At 37.4% G+C, this 22,238-nt stretch overlaps 1 protein-coding gene across 19 annotated transcripts in view; it reads left to right on the plus strand.

The window, feature by feature from the left end:
- The first annotated feature begins 7,245 nt into the window (after nucleotides 1–7,245).
- LOC143026462 (1-phosphatidylinositol 4,5-bisphosphate phosphodiesterase delta-4-like) overlaps nucleotides 7,246–22,238 on the plus strand; it is a 47,561-nt gene continuing 32,568 nt past the window's right edge. For 14 of the 19 annotated variants that reach the window (XM_076186880.1, XM_076186891.1, XM_076186886.1 and 11 more), the window contains exons 1-9: nucleotides 7,403–7,542; nucleotides 10,785–10,920; nucleotides 11,328–11,474; nucleotides 13,807–13,830; nucleotides 17,620–17,718; nucleotides 18,198–18,375; nucleotides 18,609–18,738; nucleotides 19,828–19,943; nucleotides 21,257–21,417. In XM_076186880.1, the coding sequence (XP_076042995.1) occupies nucleotides 10,899–10,920; nucleotides 11,328–11,474; nucleotides 13,807–13,830; nucleotides 17,620–17,718; nucleotides 18,198–18,375; nucleotides 18,609–18,738; nucleotides 19,828–19,943; nucleotides 21,257–21,417 (877 nt within the window). In that variant the 5' untranslated portion in view covers nucleotides 7,403–7,542; nucleotides 10,785–10,898. The other 5 variants (XM_076186881.1, XM_076186884.1, XM_076186883.1 and 2 more) reach the window with 5 other exon arrangements.

Raw genomic sequence — 22,238 nt, forward strand, 5'->3', positions numbered from 1 at the left:
TAAATGGTTAGATGGACTGAAGGGCCTTTGAGCAACAGAAGAATGTCTGTTGATCAGGGAAGGGAGAAGGCAAGGGATAGGGTGAATGGAGAATGACTGAGTATGGATGATGTCTTTGACGCAGTACAAAGGGGTTTCTCTCCGTCTTCTCTATTATTCGCATGAAGGGGCGAGGAGGGTCCTACTGTGCCTTGCTGCATTGCTTCTGACTCAGACGGAAAACGGATAACCAAGGATCCACAAGGAAATAAGATAAAAGGGAAACAATAGGAAAGGAATGGATGGGAGTGGATATGTGTATACACACACACACACACACATATTATATATGACATGTAAAGACTAGATTTTTCGGAAAATATGAAAAATTCAGACCATGTTCGATTTTTTTTTTTTTTTTTTTAATTACAAGGCCTATACAAGAACAGATCACTTCACTGAAAAGAAAACTAACAACCGATATTTTCGGTTAACGCAGTTTAGGGCTTAATTCATTCTTCCATTTAACAAAGTTTCGGGTCTTCCATACGCTTCCGTTGATTTGATCCTGTTCACATCACTCTTAAGATTTTCCACAATAAATTCTTCTTCAGGATAAGGACAATATAAATTCCCCCTCAGAGGAGGAAGAGGACGAGAAGCCGGAACAAGCAGACAGTTGGATTGTGATGTCCACAAAAAAACGAAGACTGACGCGCGTGGGTGGGGAGGGTGAAGGCGTCGCTTGCGTGGGAGGCGGGAAAAGGGTAGTACCACACGCATCTTGTAACGCATTGTCATTTCATATTCACTGCGCTAGTAATATTTACTGTTTTATTATTATTATTATTATTATTATCATTATTATTATTATTATTATTGTTGTTGTTGTTATTATTATTCTGCTGGACTTGTAACTCGAAGCAGCGTTCCCTTATGACGTCATATCGTATTTCTTTTTCGAAATTACCTGACCAATTGTTTTTACCTTAGTAAATGTGTCTAAACAAAAACATAGAGAAAGAATCAAGAATAAGACGTAGATAAGTGTTAAGAATAAAAAAGTGAAATAATGACACAAGATTGGTGAATCCTCTAAAGGTGACGTCACACTACGTTAGCATGCTACTTCCTTTTGCTACTTCGTTTGAGTAGAAACGACTTCGGTTATGATCTTTTGTTTTTCAAATTTCCAAATGTCAAATACTCTTGCGTCATGGAACGACAATCTGAATGACGAACTAAGACAACTTAAACCTATACAAATGTTAGACACATAGTTGAGATGTTCTTACGAAAGTCTAGAATATTGTAACCGAAGTCTTTTGTACTTAAACGAAATAGCATGCTAGCGAGAAATGGTTCCGCAGTGAATATGGTTATGCTGGGCGCTGGCGCGTGTCTTGCGTCCGCTCGCAGATGGATAGACTGTCCCAAGGTCTAAGTAAAGAGGTCTAATCGCTGGAGTAGTTCTGCGCAGCTTCTGACGTCATTTAGATGCGTCCATTTTCTCTTTGTGATACATTGAAGAAAACTGTGAAACGCCAAGGATGACAGGAACTATAATATTTTATATATTATATATATATATTATATATCATATATATTATATATTCATATATATAGACAGGAACTATAATATTTTATATATATTATATATATATATTTTATATAATATTTGTCAGAATATAAATAATTGAGTGGAGCGGTGCGAGCGAAGGCGACGTCATTTTCGAACGACGGACCAACTTCAACTGACAGCTATAGGACCCGCTAACCCCACTTTGAACAGCCAAGTGACGTTCACGGGCTCGCTGCGCCAACTCCCTCGAAATTCGGTCGGAAGTGGTTAGACCTTATATTCTTAGATCTTGGACTGTCCCAGCCTGACAGAAAGACTGGATGAAGACGAAGAGAAACAACCGTTACAGTGAATTGTTTGAAAATTCACTGCAAATGCCGGGTCGGTTTGCATTCCTCGAGAGGGACGTCGATGATGGTCGCCTCCCCCTGCCAGTCTTCAAAAGTCATCAGAACACTCACCCTTTACCTGGAGGTGCGGCCCAGCGAGGCTGACACCCAGTCCCCGGACTAGATCCAAGATCTCTACAGAGCTTACAACCGGCGACTACTCCCCTTGTCTCACCCAACTTAATTTTAGGGATATTTTGAGGGGGCTAAAGACCGTTGCCGACTCCGGATATTCGCGTGTGCGCGCCTGCACATGTGCGTGAGTGTATATTCCGGTCAGTTGTGTGTATACGTGTGTGAAGGAATTATATCGTTTATTTTAAAAGAAAAATTTCTACATTCTGATATGACGTGACCCAGCACCATCATTCAGATAGTTATCATGTAGGCAATTACATAGTACTTGGAGAGACCGGCCATTTCCTCTAACTCATCGTACAAGCTCATCGCCATAAAACATCACAGGTCTTCTCGTATTTATTTATTTTTAAGGAAAAATCACGGGAGAAAGATTTATTACAAATAATTTATGGTTACTATATATGCTACGTTTTTCTCGTCTTACATATTTTGGCTGTAGAGGATGTGTTTCATCAGGTTTTCTTCAGCTGAATAAAGTCGATTGGCTAGAGCCAAAACAAAGAATCAAAAAATAAATTAAGATAAATGGCGACATTCAGAAACTTAACAAACGAAGTTACACAGCTTATGTAGCCAAGAAATTGTCAGATTGTAATCTAATCATACATTAATGGGCGTCCTCAATTTACGCCTAACGAATCTACCTTATCAAAATAAAAACACTTCTTTGAAGAAGAGCACTTGCGTGGGCAGGTGTGAGGCATGATGTCATCTCTGTGTTTAGATCAGTCGGCGTCGTCGCCTGTGACGTCATACCTGTGACGAGAAAACGGTAATTTTCAAACAAAAAGAGGTATTTATAACTTATTTGATATGATTATTTATTTAATTTGAATGTACGTAACAAAATGTGTCTTGTTTTTTTAAGAAGAATGACATTACAGTGTCTTCATTGCACTGAATTTGCATAAATAAGTGTTCAGGCATATGCGAAGCAAGATTGTAGGAAATGATATGAAACAGACCCCGGAGTTTATTCTCATGATGTAATCTAAGACAGGTATAAATATAACGTAATCACTTAATGACTCCCCTTTTCTTACATTCATGCATTTTTTTCGAATATCAACAAACAATTAACAATCTCATTGTATGAATGGAATTAGATTAAATATCTTTGTGTGTATGATATCTATGTTATGTGTTTCCATCAAAATACAACAATTATAATAAGAATCATAGACAAACAGAACTTTTTATCTGTATATTTCAAAATAAGCAAATCGAACACATTCCTAAAAAGCGAACACAAACCAGTTTTAGGTAATGATGGGTCGGTTACAAGTCCAGATGTATCCAGATCTCCCTGATACTAATTTTTCTAATAAAGTTATGAATAAATTAATTATAATATCATATATATGTATATATATATATATGTATATATATATATATTCCCCTGAAGATGTGAATTACACGAAAGTGCTTAGGAATTACTGTTTTCTTCCGATTTCCTTAGTGGTTACCAGCAAAATTTGTGGATCACGTGTTGTTTTAGTGATCTTTCTGCATTTATTTATATATATATATATATATATATATATATATGTATAAATGTATATATATATATATATATATATATATATATGAAGGTGGGAAAAGAAATCACGGGTCTAGTTCCGAGTTCCTGAGTTTATTCCTGACCGGTTTCGCTCTATTCTTCTTCAGGAATAAACTCAGGAACTCGGAACTAGACCCGTGACTTCTTTTTCCACCTTCATATATATATATATATATATATATATATATATATATATATATATGTGTGTATATATATATATATATGTATATATATATATATATATATATATATATATATATATATATTCTTAGCGATATTTTGTACATACCCAATCTTCAACATTTTCAATTCTCCCCAAACTTTCATTTCCTTACTTTTTTTTCATCACTTTTTTCACTAACAATATTTACCATTTTACATTCTTGAATATTTTTATAAATATTCCCATGCGCTCTTACATTTGTGTACATGTAAATGCGCATTTATTTTCAGTGAATTTACATATCGCATAGCATTATTACACTAATGCATACATGAATAAATGAATGTGAACGTGTATACATTTGCACTCACTATGGAAAACAGGTTTTTGCGAGCACTGAAATGCACGTACGCATGTATACATAAAACATGTGTACTAACGATGATAACATTACAAACAGAATACAAGATAAGACAGAAGACTACAATTTTTACGAAATAAAAAAATGTATATACAAAATATATGACTAGAGCCAAGTGTGGGAACTTAGAAATAAATAAATTAATAGTTAGATGATAACGTAAAGCATTGGAAATGAGCAAAAAGTAGAAAAATACGATTACTGGTGCATTCGATACAAAACAAAGACAATACCAAAAGAAGGACGAGTTCTGGGAGTGGCATTTGCACACGAGACGTACTGTTGACAAATTTCATTGTTTGTATACATTTTTCTATTCACATAGATATTGGACAACAGCTTATATTGTACATGTGTTCATAATTTAGGATTGTTTATGATAAGTGCTGGGCTCGTGATCAGCAGCTTTCTCCGCCAGATGAGAGTTCAGAGTGCAAATGGTTCAAACTATAGTTAATGTTGTGACCGTGCGAACACATATACACACACGCACAAACGCACACACACACACACATTCGCAGACACACACACACACACAATCGCAGACACATACATATACACACGCACAGACACACACTCGCACAGACACATACACATACGCACACACACAAACAACCGCACACAGTTGTACAGACACACACACACATATACACACACATTACACACGCACACACATACACATACAAACAAACACACACACACACCACACATCTCCTTGCTGAAGAGAACAGATACTGTTTGCAGCTGTATCAGCAACTTCCATGTGAACTCGGTACTTCAATAGTGTGCATCTGGACGCTAATCACTGTACCAGTAAGCTGCGCGCGTGTGTGTGTAAAAGAGGACATTCAACCACCCTGGGAGGTACTCCCAGGAGGGTAGAGACAAACCGCACGCACGTGCGCGCTCACACACACATACATACACACGCACACACGCGCACACAGGACCCCTAGTGCTTCTTTACTGTATACTACAATTAGGTAAAGGCACACACACACACACACACACACACACACACACACACGTTTGTGCATGCACGCACACAAACTAGATACTGCGAGATACAAAGACGGGACACTACGAGCGTAGCTTCCCCTTCCCGTAAGATACAACGAGGTAAACACACACACACATACACACTCCCCCCGCCTCTTTCTCTCTACTCCAGCAGTCCGAGTTCGATTCCTGCCCAGGACTGAAATAATTTCAGTTTCGCTACGCTGCGAGCCGGCACTTCAGTGCTCGTGGGCAAGGATTTGTTTGTGCGCGCGCGCGCGCGTGTGTGTGTAAGGTCTCAGCATTACCCATAGATCGAGATCTGCGCTCTCATCTTGGAGGGTAATAGCTGCCGATTACGAGTCCAACACGTGATCCAAGACCGTGGTAAATCACCTGCCCCCCCCCCCCCCATACACACACATTGACTATACAAACTCTGGGCTCATCCGGGAGAGGTGATAGTGACAATCACGAGTCCAACAATTGATCTAAGAAGATGGTGCTATGGGATTCTAAGTGGAAGCTGTGACATCTTAGGAAATTAGAAGATTAGATGGAAAAGTTAGCAGAGGGATAACGTAAAATAATTTACTAAGGTCATCATAAATGTTTTTCGAAATTTCGTTAAACTGACTATTTTTTATGTTTTAATTAATTTTACTTTGTGTTAATTTTGTTTTATTCTATTTCATTTTATTTTATGTTTTTTATGGTTGTAAAATATTCTTATTTTATTTTACCTCTATGACAATGGAGAGGAAAGGTGGTTGTACCCAAAGCCATAAAAAATATATTTATTCGTGTGCTTATTATCATGGTCATTTTTCGCTCTCACGGTTAGCAGCATTATTTTGGTTGCCGCCAGACGATTTGAATCGGTTCGGGGGAAGGAGTTAGTCAACATCCGGTCTCATGGTGACACGGCTGTGTCATACGGGAGCCCGTCCTCCTGCGTTTCCGTGTCATCTTTTCGAAGAAGAAAGTAAGAACAACAACGACGACGACGACAAGAAAAAGAAGTTCAATTTGTGTAGAGGATGGAGTTGGGTAGGGTGGGGTAGTGTGCTTGTACGTGTGTGGGTGCATACGGAGAATTTGCCTGCCAGGGGTGTGACCGTACTCCTTACCTTATAGCCGTAGATCCTCACAAACTTGTTTATTTTTCTAACACCAGACGATTTTATTCACTTAATAATATGATGAGTTGGTTTGAACACAATATGCCAACGAGAATCCAATTTTGTTTAAGAAAGTATTTTCAATCTGTAACGGTATTTATTATGTTTACTATTCAAAGTCGTTTTCTAAACATTAAAAAAATTCTATTGTATTTTCGAGGAAACTTCAGAATACAAACGGTAACGTATGTGTACATTTCTGTCAATATTTTAAGGACTGGGTAATTTCTGTTTTTCAACAATTATCAGTTTTCATGTTTCAGATAGAAATATTATGAAAATGTTCGAAATCCTGTTTGATACAGAGTAGAAATTTTCATGTGGAAAATTACATACCTGAGGGTTCCATGCCTATAAGGTGCCAGCTAGTGATTATTTATTGAAATATACTCAACAATTTTGCTAGGGAAAAAATAAAAAATAATGCATATACAAGAGAGCATAATGACAAACACCATTATTTATTTTCATACTAACTAAATACTTCCGGGTGGTCATAAAACCCCAAAATAGTTCCTCATGCTGGCGAAGTAGAGTTGGTCTCATCTTCAGGAACGGTATGTGGGAACGCGAATCATTTCTTATTATACACAGAGTATAAATATTTACCCTTCAAGAACTACTTAAACTATATTAGTGTTGTTTTTGGAATTCTAATTTAGGATAACATAATGCGCTTGATATAATTGTGGTAGAAAACTACATAAACGAGATATGAGGGAAGATCTAAACATGTTTTCTAAATTTATGTGCATAGAGGTTTTAACCAACAGTTCCAACTATTGTATCTATTTTTAACGTAACTTAGTAACCTGTTAATATGTATAATATGTTTTCAGCTTAAGTTAGAATCAATAAATTGGTTAAACGAGCTTCAACTCTCAGAAAACCCTGTTACAAACACCCACACTTCCAGTCGAGCTCGACAGTCGTCAGGCTTGTTGACCGGGACTCCGAGAACAGGCTATGCATCGGGAGAGGTAAGGAGTGCGTACATTTATACGTTTCCCCACAGTCACTGACAGTCATTCCCTCTCAGGTTCCTGTCGCGTTTGGGCAGTCACTGTAAATTTGGTGTTGGCTGTGTTATACTGCGTCATATTGCTCGCAAGTGTACTCATGCGAGGTAAATCTTACGGTGCACCTTGTTCCTAGTAGGATGGTAGTGAGTTAGTGGGTGTGGCATAGCTGCAATTGATGACAAGGCTACTATATGGAATTACATGAAAAGGCCTTTTAATAGTGTGCAGTGCTCGGCTTCCATGTATGATTAAATCGCACGCAGTTTTAAGAAATGTCAACAAAGTGATCGTTTCCCAGTACTGTTACGGCACGTAGGTAGTATTGACAACAGCTCTGTGTCCTCCTTCCGACCTGGGATCATGCATTAAAGGAATGCATGGCAGGAAGTAATAAGCCCCGTACACCACTTGTTGAAGAGGTTGGACCCAAGTAATCTCGGTGATTCAGGACAATGATAAGACAACATTGGAGACACCTGGAAGAAAATACAAGGTTTTATGTACTTCGTGATGCGGCACACGCCGAGTGATTATCAAAGTAAACACTGGTAGTGGTTGGCGTCTTGGCTGTTCCGAATGTTGCTTACAAAATTTAAAAAACCTGTATTTTATATAGCGTTACCCAGTTAGGACAAAAGTGTGGCCGATATAATCGATGAAGTGGTATAATTTAGTATTTACTAAAGTGCAGAAGTTCCCATAGTACAAATTAGTGCTGATATTGAAAGTGCTTTAAAGTTTAAATGTCGAGTTTTGTGTTTATGGTACGATCTATGACTAGTCTATATCATATGATGCTTTGTGAATAATTTTGTAATGTAGAAGAAAAGTGCAATTGTTATTTTACTATGAGTGGTCTGACAGTGAATCAGCTATATTGAAAAATTCAAATTATGTATTTATAATAGTTGTTAATAAGATTAAAGATAGTGTAGTATTTGGATTTACTTTATTGTGGCATATTTTAGTGACAAGGTAATTGGATATTCAGTTGCCTCTTATTTACACATAAAACTTGCTGTCACTTGAATAGATTTTTACACCAATAAATCCAGTATTAATTCCATAACCAGCAGTAGTGCTTAGGTAACTCAGGCTACATTATTTTATTCTACTCACTAATGCAAGTCATCCTCTGACAAAAAAAAATACAGTTAAATTAATAGAGATATTGTAGGTTCAGCCTAGAGACCAAGTGTGAATCCCAAAGGGTTGCACCTAGGCAGTTCATGGGTTTTGAAGATGGGCGGCAGGGAGATGATTATGTTGGTCTTAGAGGTGTCAGTTGTTGGTCCCTTCCCGCCTACTGAAAAGGTGTATATAACCTACCATAAAACAAAACAACCTGAATACCCGGGAAAAAATATGAAAGGATTAAAGAGCTGATGTCACTCTAGTCTCATATGTAGAACTACTGGAAGGATCACAGATGTCATGCTTCAAACAAATGAAAACATCTGAGGATACAGGGAAAAATACAACCCAAATATCTCGCCTAAGACTGCCTCTGTGATAAAGAAAAAATAAAAATGAAGAATAGCTACAGAAGCTAAGTAAAGGCATAACAGAAAAAAGTAAACTGGTAGAGAGATAATGGAAAAAAAGATATGGAATACAGTAAAGTTGAAAAAGAATTCTCGAACCTCTTCCTGTGGAAAAAATAGATAAGAAATGATAATAAAAAAATAAAGAAATTGGAACAGTAATTGAATAAAGTTGAAAAAGATAATCCTACCAACCTCTTCCTATGGAAAAAATAGATAAGAAATTATAATAAAAAAGAATAAAGAAATTGGACTTGCATTTTATGTGCACATGATCGCACACATTAAAGACCTCTCAGTGACAGTAAAAAAGAAATTGAACATAGGTAGGACAGTAGTAGACAAGATTTGGACAAGACAAAAAAATTACTTGCCAGCATCAGTGTTAATAAACAACTTAGTCTTCCTTAAATAAATAAGATAGAATAAAGCATTACGAATGATACCTGACTGCACTGAAACAACAGTATGACATTTACACAAACCAAACTTCTCATAAAGCAGCACATAATAAGAACAGTTATGTACACAAGAGATGGTAATCTTGCCAATATCTTACATGACATCACATAAACACAGCCTACCAAGATATATCTAGGTCAATACATGGATAGATTGATTTCTTGAGAGCAGGAGAGCAAATGGCAAAAAACTCTAGGGAGATGAAATGCAAGGTTTGGGTGGCCATTGCAAGTGTTTAGGACAGGGATCTCATAGTGTCCCCAAGCATGTCGTACAAGTCAACTAAATAGGACAGAGTCGGGGGACTAGGATTCTCTGCTGTATTTTCCTCCTGTAAAAAAGTCAAGGTAGTAAGAACATGGAGTACCTTTAACAATGAATTTAGGACTAATTTTAGAAAATTATGCAGTATGATTGATAAAAAGGACATGCATTTTCAGGTACAAATAATTTTAGTAAAGTTGAAATAGGGAGATGCAACAGAATTTTTTATAGCCATTTTATGAAGGTTAAGAGCTTAGTAAAGGTGTAGATGAAAAGAAAAAATTATCAGCTGCGGTTAGAAATGTAATATCATTGAGCTGTAATAATGATAAGTGTTGCTTCAAGTTTCATTAAGTGGAAAAATCACAGCCCCCACAGTAGTTGGCAGTGGTCTACAGGTCTCTGGGAAGAAGCTTTGGACTGTTGTTTATATTGATGTGTAACTGTTTCTATTTCATAGGTTTAAAGTAATAGTTGGAAGAAGGTACTGTTGATCAGGGATAACTCGGCATTCAGGAAACATGTCAGTAAGGTTGTGGGGAAGAAATTCAAAGTATTATCTTTACTAGAATATCTTATTTTCATATGTGGAGGGACTAGTATATTTATTTATTTATTTTTTTTCCTGGCTCTCCTGATAATTTTATTCAGATAAAAGGTTGGATGCTAACAAGGTTGTTTTCACAGGTTGTGGAATCTATCGGGAGTGATTCAATGTCTAGAGCAGCATTTCTCAACCTTTTTACCCTTGCGTAACCTTTAAAATAAATTGCATGTCTCAAGGAACCCCTGTGCAAAAAACAAACATCTCTTTCTCATTTTATTTTCATCGTAATAATAGGTTAGATAGGATGTCTATATTACATTATTACAATGACCAAGAATAAGTCATGCGTGTTTAATTATATTACATATATGAAATTAGATAAAAAATCAAAAGTGCATTAGCTTATCTCACTTGTTTTCGCAGAACCCCTAGGGACCTTATGCAGAACCTTAGGGCTCCGGGGAACCCTGGTTGAGAAACCCTGGTCTAGAGTATTAATATTTTCCCATTGGTTTCTCATTTCTTGTAGGTGCTTGTAGTTCTGACTACATTGCCTGTTGTGAGGTTAAACCAAGTGATTTGATGTTGAGGATTCTGTCCTGACTATCTTTGGCAGCTGTATACTAAACTGCATTTGGCAACAATGGAGGATACGCAGGCAACAGGTGAAGCTAATTTTTATTAATTTATATATCATTCAATTTAAGGTTGCATGAAGAGTAATATGTGATTTCAAGTTTACTTTTTATTTCACATGAAATAAGATTAACAGTCATTACCTTTTCATGACTTATGATATTTTGATAAAAAGAAAATATGTAGACTGCATCAATATTTGTATTTCCAATTCTAAATTTTTTCTTATTGTGGCATTTCATAGTACTCTTCATTACTTCATTTAAATTCTGTGAGATCATTAACATGCCCGCTTTATTAAAGAATGTTTATGTACAATGTTCATGGAAGTGTGTTTTACACAGCCTTGCCATCGTATGGTGAATCTTTTAAAACTACACATACCTTGTACCTCTGTTGGTGTCCAGATTTTTGTTAACAATACAACATTGTGCAGAAGCTGTCAAACTCGTAGAGGAGGGCACAGCCCTGTGGAAAGTCCGTGGCATCAACAAATGGTTCCACCGTCAGTACAAGATTGATACAGAGAACATGTGCCTGATGGGAGAATCCAAGAAGTGGTGGTCGAGTGGCAGTACTAGCGGTAAGAGTTTTGGACTTTTTTCTCCTTTAGTGTTTTTATATTTATGTTGAATGTTGCTTTATTTATTTATTTATTATTAAATGTGAATTACTATAGCTATTATTTGTTACTGAAAATGAGTTCTATTTTGGTAGTTCTTTTGTAGTACACCTGTGCTTTTAATATAGTGGTGCCTTTACTGATAAAAGAAAATAGTTACTGATTTGAGTTTGTCATGTTTTATGCTATAGATGCATATTTTATTTGGATTGCATAATAAGAGTTCCAATTGTAATATCACTCATTGAAAGCAGGTGAGCAATTGTAAAGTTTGAATGCTAACTGGTGATTTGCTTCTCTTAGTTCATTAGAGAGTTTCCTGGGGATGAATAAAAAAAACTTGATGCCAACCAGGATGGGAAGGGTTGGTCAGGATAGGGTTGTGTTTACTTGATGTACCTAGTTTTAGTCCCAGTTCATGATTTTTTTCTAGTTAAGGCACTAACAGTAAACATTTTTGCATATTGGTGCAAATATGCTCTTTATATGAAGGCCTGGAGGCTGCAAGTCTTGCAGTAGAGACCAGGGGTAACAAATTGATTGATCATATGCACATATGTAGCTGGTATTTCAGTAAAGATTAATGTATCCTGTTTTCAAATGTTATTACACAGTCACTTGCCAAGGAATCTTGTTGTGAGAATTTGTTCAACTCTTGTTCATCTTGTTTGTTGGTCCATCAGGCAGTTCAAACCACCCTTCCTGTCCAAAAATTGATTCATACACACCTACCTTTGAATACCTCTTGGTGCATCCAAACAGGCTATTTGTCATACCCTACTCTATCTCACATGTTTGCTGACTACCTTAATGTGCCTAAGTACACTCAAAGTTGTTCCCCACTCATGCATCAGTGGGGGGAACCCACTAGTCATACGCAAAGGTGTCTGCAAGAATCTAGACCATTGTTTAGGGACAGGAACTCAAGAGCAGGACTTTGTCTGTCTATAGGAACTACCTTAGTGAGACCAATGATGGGTACCTCCTTGGGGAATTCCATTGTAAAATCTTTTGATCCCACCCAGTACACAAGGGGTTCTTCAAGATCTGCTAATTCCTTTGCTGTTGAGGAAGGTGAATGAAATAGCCTGGCACCAACCAAAATAAAGATCAAATTTGGGGTAAACCAGCCTCAGCTGTCATGCCCCAAAGTGGGTGGTCTGTGCTTCACTACCTTGTGTGCCACCCACATGGTGTGAAGGTTGCACCTGACCCTTCATCCCCCAAAGTACTGTGATGGGAATGGATCTTTTAGTATGGATGCCTGCTTTGACTCTGCCACATTTTTACAAGACAGATTAAGCTTATCGCAAATACGTTAGCTAATCCATGAGAAGTGTATTTCAGTGGGATATTTGTGTAAAGTATGCAATCCTGTTGACGTTGGTCTATCAATATATCAAAGGCTTCTTCATCCTTATAAGTGAGATAGCCAGCCAAGACACAGATCCATCCCACTCCCAACTGTTACCCGCCAGTTTCCTATTTATCTTAGCTCCTCATGGATGAAGGGTTATCCCTGTCTCCCACCCACTCCCCAGGTCAGAAGTAATACAACAAGAAGCATAGCCACAGGAGGGCCCCTAAGTCTTATTTGATCCATTATAAGTTAAACTTTGCTGCAAGAAAACACTATAAAAAAAAACGCTTCTCTCTCAGAGGGGAAATTTGTGATGATAAATTTTATATTGCATTGGATATTAGTACACTTTTGAATGAATTGTAGTGAACATTATGGAATTTTATTCAGTTGTGAATTAGTTTTTTCTCCTTTGTATGTAGTGATACACGACAGTGTCGTGTAATGCACCCTTGATTTGTATTTGGTAGTCAACCATCGAATCTTGATTTAATGAACATGTATAGCACTAAGCCTCACTAGATCCATCGTGAATAATTCACATCGCCCAAAGGTGTTCCCAGTGGCCTTTTTTGTATAGGTAATAGCTGGATGGTACAAGTTTGTGTCATGAATGTAATATGTTCAGTTTAATTGCATTAGGGAAGGGTTAGTACTATACATGTAATTTGTTGAAAGTTAGAATCTTTTTTCCAGATGATCTATCTTTGTGTAAATCAAGTAGACTTTTCCTCTAAGTGAATTTTGTGTATATTATTTTCCATTTCTCTTCTAATGTTTTATTCCATGCACATGCTCTTGTGGACTACATGGGATGGGTGATTTTTTATAACAATGTTGAACCTGCATGTTCAAGCTAGTTTTGAATAACAAAATCTTAAGAGCGGAAATTGGTTGTTGTTTCTAAATGATCCCTCTACTTTTTTTGACTAGGCGGCGATGGAGCAGAGAATTCAGGTAAACCCAATGTATAGATTCACTTGTATAGCTTCACACTGCCATAGCATAGTGTAGAACCTGAATTTTTTCCTTTGCAGTTTCCAAGGTCTTTTTTTAACCTTCTGTAATTTAAGCAAAACAAACCAGGTTAGACGGGCTTCCTTATTTTGAGTAAAGTTCCTATCCACTGTATACTGTATTGTATCAAGTTTGCACTGTGGTGTTTGATGTCTGTAACCTGTGGCTTCTTGTGTATTTTCTTGATTGCTGAAACCAGAGCATGTTGGTCACAGGTCATTATCAGGAGGGAAATTACTATTTTTAGGTGGATTTTTTAGAATTGGCTTTTGATGTACTGGATCTGTTCTACAAGTAAGCATGTTGTTGAACCAAGCACATACATTGAATGAAACAGTTTGGGTGGAGCGAGACTTGATGGGTAATCCTGAAAAAAGCTTTGGAGGAAGGTGGCTTGTAGTATGGAAGTTGATCTTGTTGTGGAATGGGAATATTTGGAAATGTTCTTGTCAGGTTAAGAAAATATATGGTTTTGTGGATCACAGCCATAAAGCATTTTGAATTTGTCACACCACTTGATTATTGACGGCATTAAGTAGAATATCTTAGGTGCACTCTCTTCAGAGATTGAATCACCCTATTGCTTTCACTGCATATATAGTGTTATGTCTTCCATATTTTCTGTGCAGAAAATACCTTACACAGCAAAGTATATACTATGTAAAATATGTTTTAGATATGCCTGTAAATATGTATACATATTGAAAATATATAATAGTTAAGACTTAATATTAGTATACATTTGTTGTACTTTGCATGTATCATGTAATACAAACTAGCTTTGAAGGGCAGTCGTATGTGGAGACGACTGGTGACCAATAGTGATGTGTGTTCTCAGGTTATCATTATAATTCACACATGTTCCACATAATGGAGATTTTGCCATTGGTCAACAGAATTTGCTAAATTTGTTCAACAAAACCTTTGGACAGGCATATACTAAATTGTTACATTCGAGGGGTGAATTTTCATCCTCTCAAGGTTTGTTATTATTGATTAGCCCACAATGTCAGTGGACTATATGTTGCATGAGGGAGTCCTGTAAGAAGGACAGGGGAAATTATCTCCCTGTTGCCTATTCTTATACTCTGTTAATTTTCTCACTTCCATTTGGAGGTCAGGCCCCATGGGGATGGGACTTGGTCTTTGAACTAGGCCCAGGATCTTTCTTTATCAGCTTCATTTATAATTTCATCATCTTTTAAACACAAAGAGAGCTGACAACCAGTGACTTCCCTCCTCCTTCTACAACTTTCAACTAGTACAGTGCCGCCATTAGTTTGAATTTTCTAGAGCTGGTCACATTACTGCCAGACAGGTAGTGCATTACCAAAAAATCTGGGGTGCATTTCCATTAATACATTAACAATTTTCATTTCCTTAGAACGGTATACACTCCATTTAAGAATGCTCCATATACAAATTTTCGCTATAACGAACAAAAAAATTGTCCCAAAAATCGAAATACAAACTAAAAATTCGCTATAATGAATAAAATCCTTTTGAAAAAAATTATTGTATTTTTAAATCATATTAAAAAAGAATTATTTTTGCATCATAAATATTAAAAAAAAAAACTGCCATATGTCCAGGCAAAAAAAAATATATAAGTGAAAATACATATGCACGTACTGAGAACCAACCACCCAGTTTGTTATTGTTTTCAAAACGACGCCATGTACTGCTCGGTCTACTCACTCAGTCTCGGTTAATCATGGATTATTAGCATTATTTCAAGTGACATTGTGCCTCCTAAGTGTTATTATCTACCTTGCATATTAATATTTTATGTGTCTGTATGTAATTAGCAGAGAGCAGTATTCAAGATTATGCATATTTAATGTTGTGATGACTTTATAGGGACATGAAATTTGTTTGTAAGAACCTATCTCGCATAATATAATGGGTTTATATGGGAAAAAAGTGCTCGATTTAAGTATATTCGATATACGAACGGTTTTTCAAGAACGTAACTAGTTTGTAAATTGAGGGAGGAGTGTATATATATATATATATATATAGATATATATATATATATATATATATATATATATATATATATATAGATATATATATATATATATATATATATATATATATATATCCATACATACATATACACATATGAAGTAACATGAATTGCTCTAAGGAAATTAAAATCGGTAATGTATCACCGGAAATGTACCTCAGATTTTTTGGTAACACGCCCAGCTCTGGAGGTTTCTTCCGAGAGAGATCTGTGGGAGAGCCAGGGACCATTGCTATCTGCTATGGGGCTGCAGGTTTCCAATCAGCAAAATTCAGAACAGCAATTGATTGATTATCAGTGGATTATGATACTGTAAGCAGAGAAAAACCATTCACCCTCTCAAACTCTAGCTAGAATTGGACATTTTTCATAAAACAATTATTCTTTATAATGCAAATATTTGCATTAATCCTTGTGTAAACTATCCTCTTCCTGAGAAGTGTTTTATGCTTTTTTATTCGGTTTTCCAAATGTAATGAAAATGTATGTTCTTGGTCCAGCTGCTTTAGTTTTGTAACTGCTTTATTATTTTATGCAATTAACATATCTAAAGATGGAAGGGACAGCAGATGGGTGAAGGATGAATCTATGCCTTGACTTTGTTACTCCGTAATAAGGGGGGAAAAGGACCTTTGATATATGTATGTAAATGGGAAATAAATGTAGTTGGCCAACTAGGAAAGAGTGCATGAAGGATTTTCACAGGCTCTGGCTTATGGTGAAGTGATGTGTTTGGACGTGCATTCAGATTTCTTTCCAGGCATGGTGCTGAGACCTAGGGAGATTCTGCCATATATACATTTTGTATTGAGGGTCTCTCTCTCTCTCTCTCTCTCTCTCTCTCTCTCTCTCTCTCTCTCTCTCTCTCTCTCTTATATATATATATATATATATATATATATATATATATATATCCATCCCATCTCCCTCCCACCATAGTCCCCATTTTTTGCTGTCAGATACACTAAACTGTTGGCACAACATTCTTTTAGGCCAACACTTCTTTTCTTGTACTCCTATGGCATAGGGGTAAATGACCCTGTCTCATGCATGTCATAAAAGGCAACTCAATCAGGTGTAGTAAGTGGTGTAGATCTTCCCATTTTGTCTTCTTTTCCCTGCAAAGAATCAACTTTCCCAACCTCTGTACAAGTTGGGAAGAGTCCATTTGTTTTTACATAACTTCAGTCACTGAAAACAGGGCAAAATTTTTCATCAGTATCACTGAAGTATCTTTAGAATTAATTCCATAAACAATTCAATTTATGCCTTCCTTCTTGACTTCATCTCATTAATTAGAGAAGCAGCACGGTGTTACATGTCTTGTTCTTTCCTTCTGCATCTCTCACGTCCTCTCCTCCTGTTATATTGATAAAATGCAGAACAGTGCTACACTTCATTTTTAGTTTTTATAGAATAATATAATTTGTACTAGTAAAATGTATGAACAATAGTTGCTATGTATGTGCTTAACATGATAAAGGCCTATTTTTAGATTAAGATCATATTAAAATTGTAAAAAAAAAGGGGGGGGCAAGAGAAAATGTGTAAAGTTATCCAGTCATGTATGAATAACATTGTAGTGTGAAAATTGAATGTAAGTAGTTACAAATATATTTGGAATTACAAAAGATGGTTCAGACTTGCTTTTTGATACAGTATTCAAATTAAGGCATATACTGACGAGTGTTTTCCCACAGTGCACATAGTGGACATAACAGAGATTCGTAGTGGCTGGAAGACAGACACTTTTAACACTGTTGGTAGCTACTTTGAGAAGATAAAAGAAAAGGCAGCAAGTAAGTATTTGTTGGTGCAGAGTTATTTGAACTTGATGTGAAGTATGTTTGAGTATGCATTATTTTACAGTATCGTAATTAACTAAAGGGAGAAAATCGTGAGTGCTTTGACTTGACCAGCCCCCTTGTAAGGGGGTGAGAGTCTTTAGTATACCAAAGAAACCATCATGACAAGGAAAGTGATGGACTGATTGATGTGTGAAGTTGAAATTTTAAGTTGTATTATCATTACCAAAGTTGAATACATGATTCATGCATGTGATTCATAAGAATTGTTCAGATTTAAATTTATAATTCATGGATTTATGGAAAATGTTTAATATCTTTACTAGGATAGTGTTAATTAAGTATCAAGTTGTTTTGTGAATTCTAAGAATTTTATGAGATTTGTTTCTATCAATATTTTAGTCAATAGATTTCATGTGCAAAAATTTCTGGGAAGCTTCATTTCTCATCTTTTATGTATTTCGTCCCACAAGGCGCAAATGAACCCGTGATAGAAGAAGGCCGTAGCTTCTCCATTATTCACGGAGAGGCAGGTAGGGAAACGTTGGACCTGGTTGCATCTTCCCAGGAGGAACGAGATGCTTGGGTACGAGCACTAACGTACCTCCTGGATAAAGTGCGTTCCTCACACCAGGATAATCAGTATGACTTGTGAGTCCTTTAGTATTTTTGTCTGACTTGTATGTTTCCCCCACCCCTTTTCCCTTTTTGCATAAAGAGCTGACAACAACTTTTTTTTCCTCCAACTTTTTTTTTTCTCTCTTTTCATTTCTTTTCTTTCTTTTTCTATAGAAATAATCAACCTGTTGATGGTCTTATAATGCTTGATATGTAAAACATTAGTGGTTAGCAGACAGGAACCTAACAAGTATTTCTTTGCTAAGATGGTTGAAGAAACAGTTCCAGACAGCAGATGCTGACAACAACGGCTCCTTGACCTACGATGAGACTGCTGTACTTCTTAAAAACCTGAACCTCAAGCTGGACAATAAACATGCGAAGAAACTTTTCGATGTGAGACAATGTATTTAATTTTTTTGTATTAATGGAATATGTTGCATATGTTGTGAGGTCTTTAGATTAGACTCATTCTCAGAGTGATTTTGCACATTCATCCTAATTGGCTTTTGTGAGAAATTGTTTTGTATTCTGGTATGGTTTTTGTCAAGGGAAACATATTTTAGTGGTGTACAGAATCTATCTGATATTTTAGTTGAGGTGGTACTTGATGTTTAGGCCATATATCATTAGATCAAATTTGCTGCTTTCACTGAATTAATTGCAAGATTTCAAGTAGCAAATTAACAGATGCTTAATGTAGGAACATCCTTTTTACTAAGGCAATCTGTTGTTGGTTTTTGAAAATAAAATTAAGAAAAAAGTTTATAAACAGTTGAACTTTGTTTAGGAAACTTGATAATGAAAAGTAGAAAGAGAAGGGGGGTCGCCGATTTAATGAAGTGGCCTTGCTATGGATGTGCTGTGTCTTGCGACACTGCTTCTGACCCAGGGCAGTGGACAAGGTGCAGGGATGACCCATCATCCTGGAGGTGCTAAGATAAGAGGGAGGGTGGAGGGGTGTGGAGTGTATTCAGGGATGGAATGGGTGGGAATGATTTTATGCCTTTTCCTTTTTGGCTACCTCCCTTGTAAGGGGGAAAAAGCCTTGGTATATGTAGAAAGAGAAGGGAAATAGTGTTGACAACTGCATGAGTGTCATAGATAGAGGTAAGAGAGAAAGTGGGTGAGAAAAATTACAGGAATAGAGGATATGAATGCATGCAGTAAATGTGCAAAAATAAGGTAATATACCCAGTGTAGGTGTGGGATGGACAAAGGGTGGGTACATGCTCTGGATGGCCACCTCCCATATAATGGGGAAAGAGACCTATTGGTAGATAGCTGTTGCAGTGTTACTATAACGGAGGTCCATGCATGAGGGAATAGCAGCCAAATATTTGAAAAACAAAAAATAGGGGCAAAAGTTACAGAATTTAAAATTGTGAGGTGATTGTATCCAAAGGAAGCCAGAAGAAAAACAAAGAGATAGAAACTGTTGTATTCAGCAATGTAATGTTTTTTTTTTTTTATTTGAACCTGCAGAATGCCAACACTAATAAGAGAAAACGTGGAGGCGAGCAAGTTTTAGACTCGAAGGAGTTTGTAGATTTTTATCACGCTTTACTGAAGATGCCAGAAATGGAGAAATTATTTAAAACGTAAGTATTTGTTTAATATTTAAACGTTGTTGATGTACATGGGTAAGCATATTTTTTATTCTTTATTTATTAATTTATATATATATATATGTGTATATATATTTTTTTTTAACCAGATTAATTTCATACTACACATAATTTGAAATATGGAAAATAAGAGAGGAAGGGAGAAGGAGTTTGAATGTGTTTGAGATGAGGTGTCTGAGAAGTATGATGGGGGTTACTAGACTAGATAGAGTGAGAAATGAGGAGGTGAGGAGGAGAACGGGGGTGGAAAGGGAGTTGGGAGATAGGGTTGATGAAAGAGTATTAGGATGGTTTGGACACATGGAAAGAATGAGTGAAGAAAGACTAGTAAAAGAGGTATGGAAGACAGATGTGGAGGGAGTGAACATGAGGGGACGTCCTAGGATGAGGTGGATGGATGGGGTGAAGGGGGGTTTGGGGAAGAGGGGAATGTCTGTTAAGGAAGGACGGGAGAGGACAGTAGACGGGTGAATGGAGAATGGTTGTATATGGATGATGTTGTGATGCATGAGGTGGAATGGGCGGGTGGATGGGGGGGTGAGGTAGTATGTGTGAGCAAAATTTGACGCAGCCCAAAGGGATTTCTCCCCGTCTTCTCCTTTTATGTATGGGGGGACGGAGAGGGGGGGTCCCCGATTTAATGAAGCGGCCTTGCTGTGGATGTGCTGTGTCTTGCGACACTGCTTCTGACCCAGGGCAGTGGACAAGGTGCAGGGATGACCCGTCATCCAGGAGGTGCTAAGATAAGAGGGAGGGTGGAGGGGTGTGGAGTGTATTCAGGGATGGAATGGGTGGGAATGATTTTATGCCTTTTCTTTTTTGGCTACCTCCCTTGTAAGGGGGAAAAAGCCTTGGTATATGTATGTACATACATACATACATATACCAAGGCTTTTTCCCCCTTCCAAGGGAGGTAGCCAAAAAGGGAAAGGCATAAAAACACTCCCACCCATTTCATCCCCAAATACACTCCACACCCCTCCCACCCTTCCTCTCATCTGAGCACCTCCTGGATGGTGTATGTATGTATGTACACATAATTTGATAAGAATCCTCTATTTTTTAAAGTATTCATAGGCATAGTTACTAAAGGTTTTGTTTTGGTAAAGGGTAGACAGTTATACAGCAGAGACATTTATACAATAATGAATAAAAAACTACTTTGTCTAACCCTTTGAGAATTGTTAATTACAATTTTCCTAATCAGTGGCTGGCAGTCCCATTCAGCCTAGAAAAACTTATGCCATGGCACGAGGTTAACACAATGAATATCCTCTAAATTACAGACACAGCAACGAGAAAGCAGGGACGATGAGTGCAGAGCAGCTATGTACCTTCATGCAGCAGTGTCAGGGAATGGGACAGATGACTGCCCAAGAGGCAGCAGATTTGATCAAGGAGTATGAAGTGTCCAGCCTGAAGAGTCAGGAACATCTTTCCTTTGATGGTCAGTTCTTCAAGTGTTACTTGAGTTTTCATAAGTCAAGGTCAGGTTCAGTCAGGGAGGTGTCGTAGTGTAAGTGAAGTGGACCTGCTGTGCCTCGCTGTATTGCCTCTGGCAATGGACAGGAGACAGGGATGGCCCTTCATCTACGAGGAGCTACTGTGTGGTAGATGGGAGGGAGGGAGTGCATACCATGACTGGCTACTTCCATTGTAAGGGGAAAGAAGCCCTTGATATAGAGATGGGTTCAGTCTGTCTTCAGACACAGAACACCTTATCCAACACTGCCCCACTGCCAGACAACAACCCAGTATTTCTGTTATGAGCAACTTGTGAGCTAATCTGGTGGCCGTTGTTGGTTATCTGGAGCCATGAGATTCTTGTAAGACATCTTTCTATATGCCGAGAACTTTTTCTCCCTTACACAAGAGGTAGCCAAGTCCAAGGCATGTACCTATTCCTACTCCTTTTATTTCCTTCCACCACCCCCTCCACACACCCCATCCTAGCTCCTCATGGATGATGGGTCATCTCTGCATCTGCTAACTACCCTAGGTTAAATGCAATGCAACAAGATACAGTACATCCACAGCAAGGCCACTTCACTTAATCAGCACCACTCCCACTCCCTTCATGCAGAAAAAAAGAAGACAGGGAGAAATCCCTTCGGGCTGTGTCAAAATACCATTCACACAAGCATTACCTACCCCCCATCCCTCACTTGCATAACAGTATCATCCTTACACAGTCATTCTCCATTTATCCCTGTCTCCTGCCTTTCCCCCTCCTTGTTAAAAAGACATTCGCCTCTTGCTTAGTGCTCC

Source organism: Oratosquilla oratoria, chromosome 6, assembly GCF_046742065.1.
Source record: "Oratosquilla oratoria isolate Oo_2021 chromosome 6, ASM4674206v1, whole genome shotgun sequence".
Classification (NCBI taxonomy): domain Eukaryota; kingdom Metazoa; phylum Arthropoda; class Malacostraca; order Stomatopoda; family Squillidae; genus Oratosquilla; species Oratosquilla oratoria.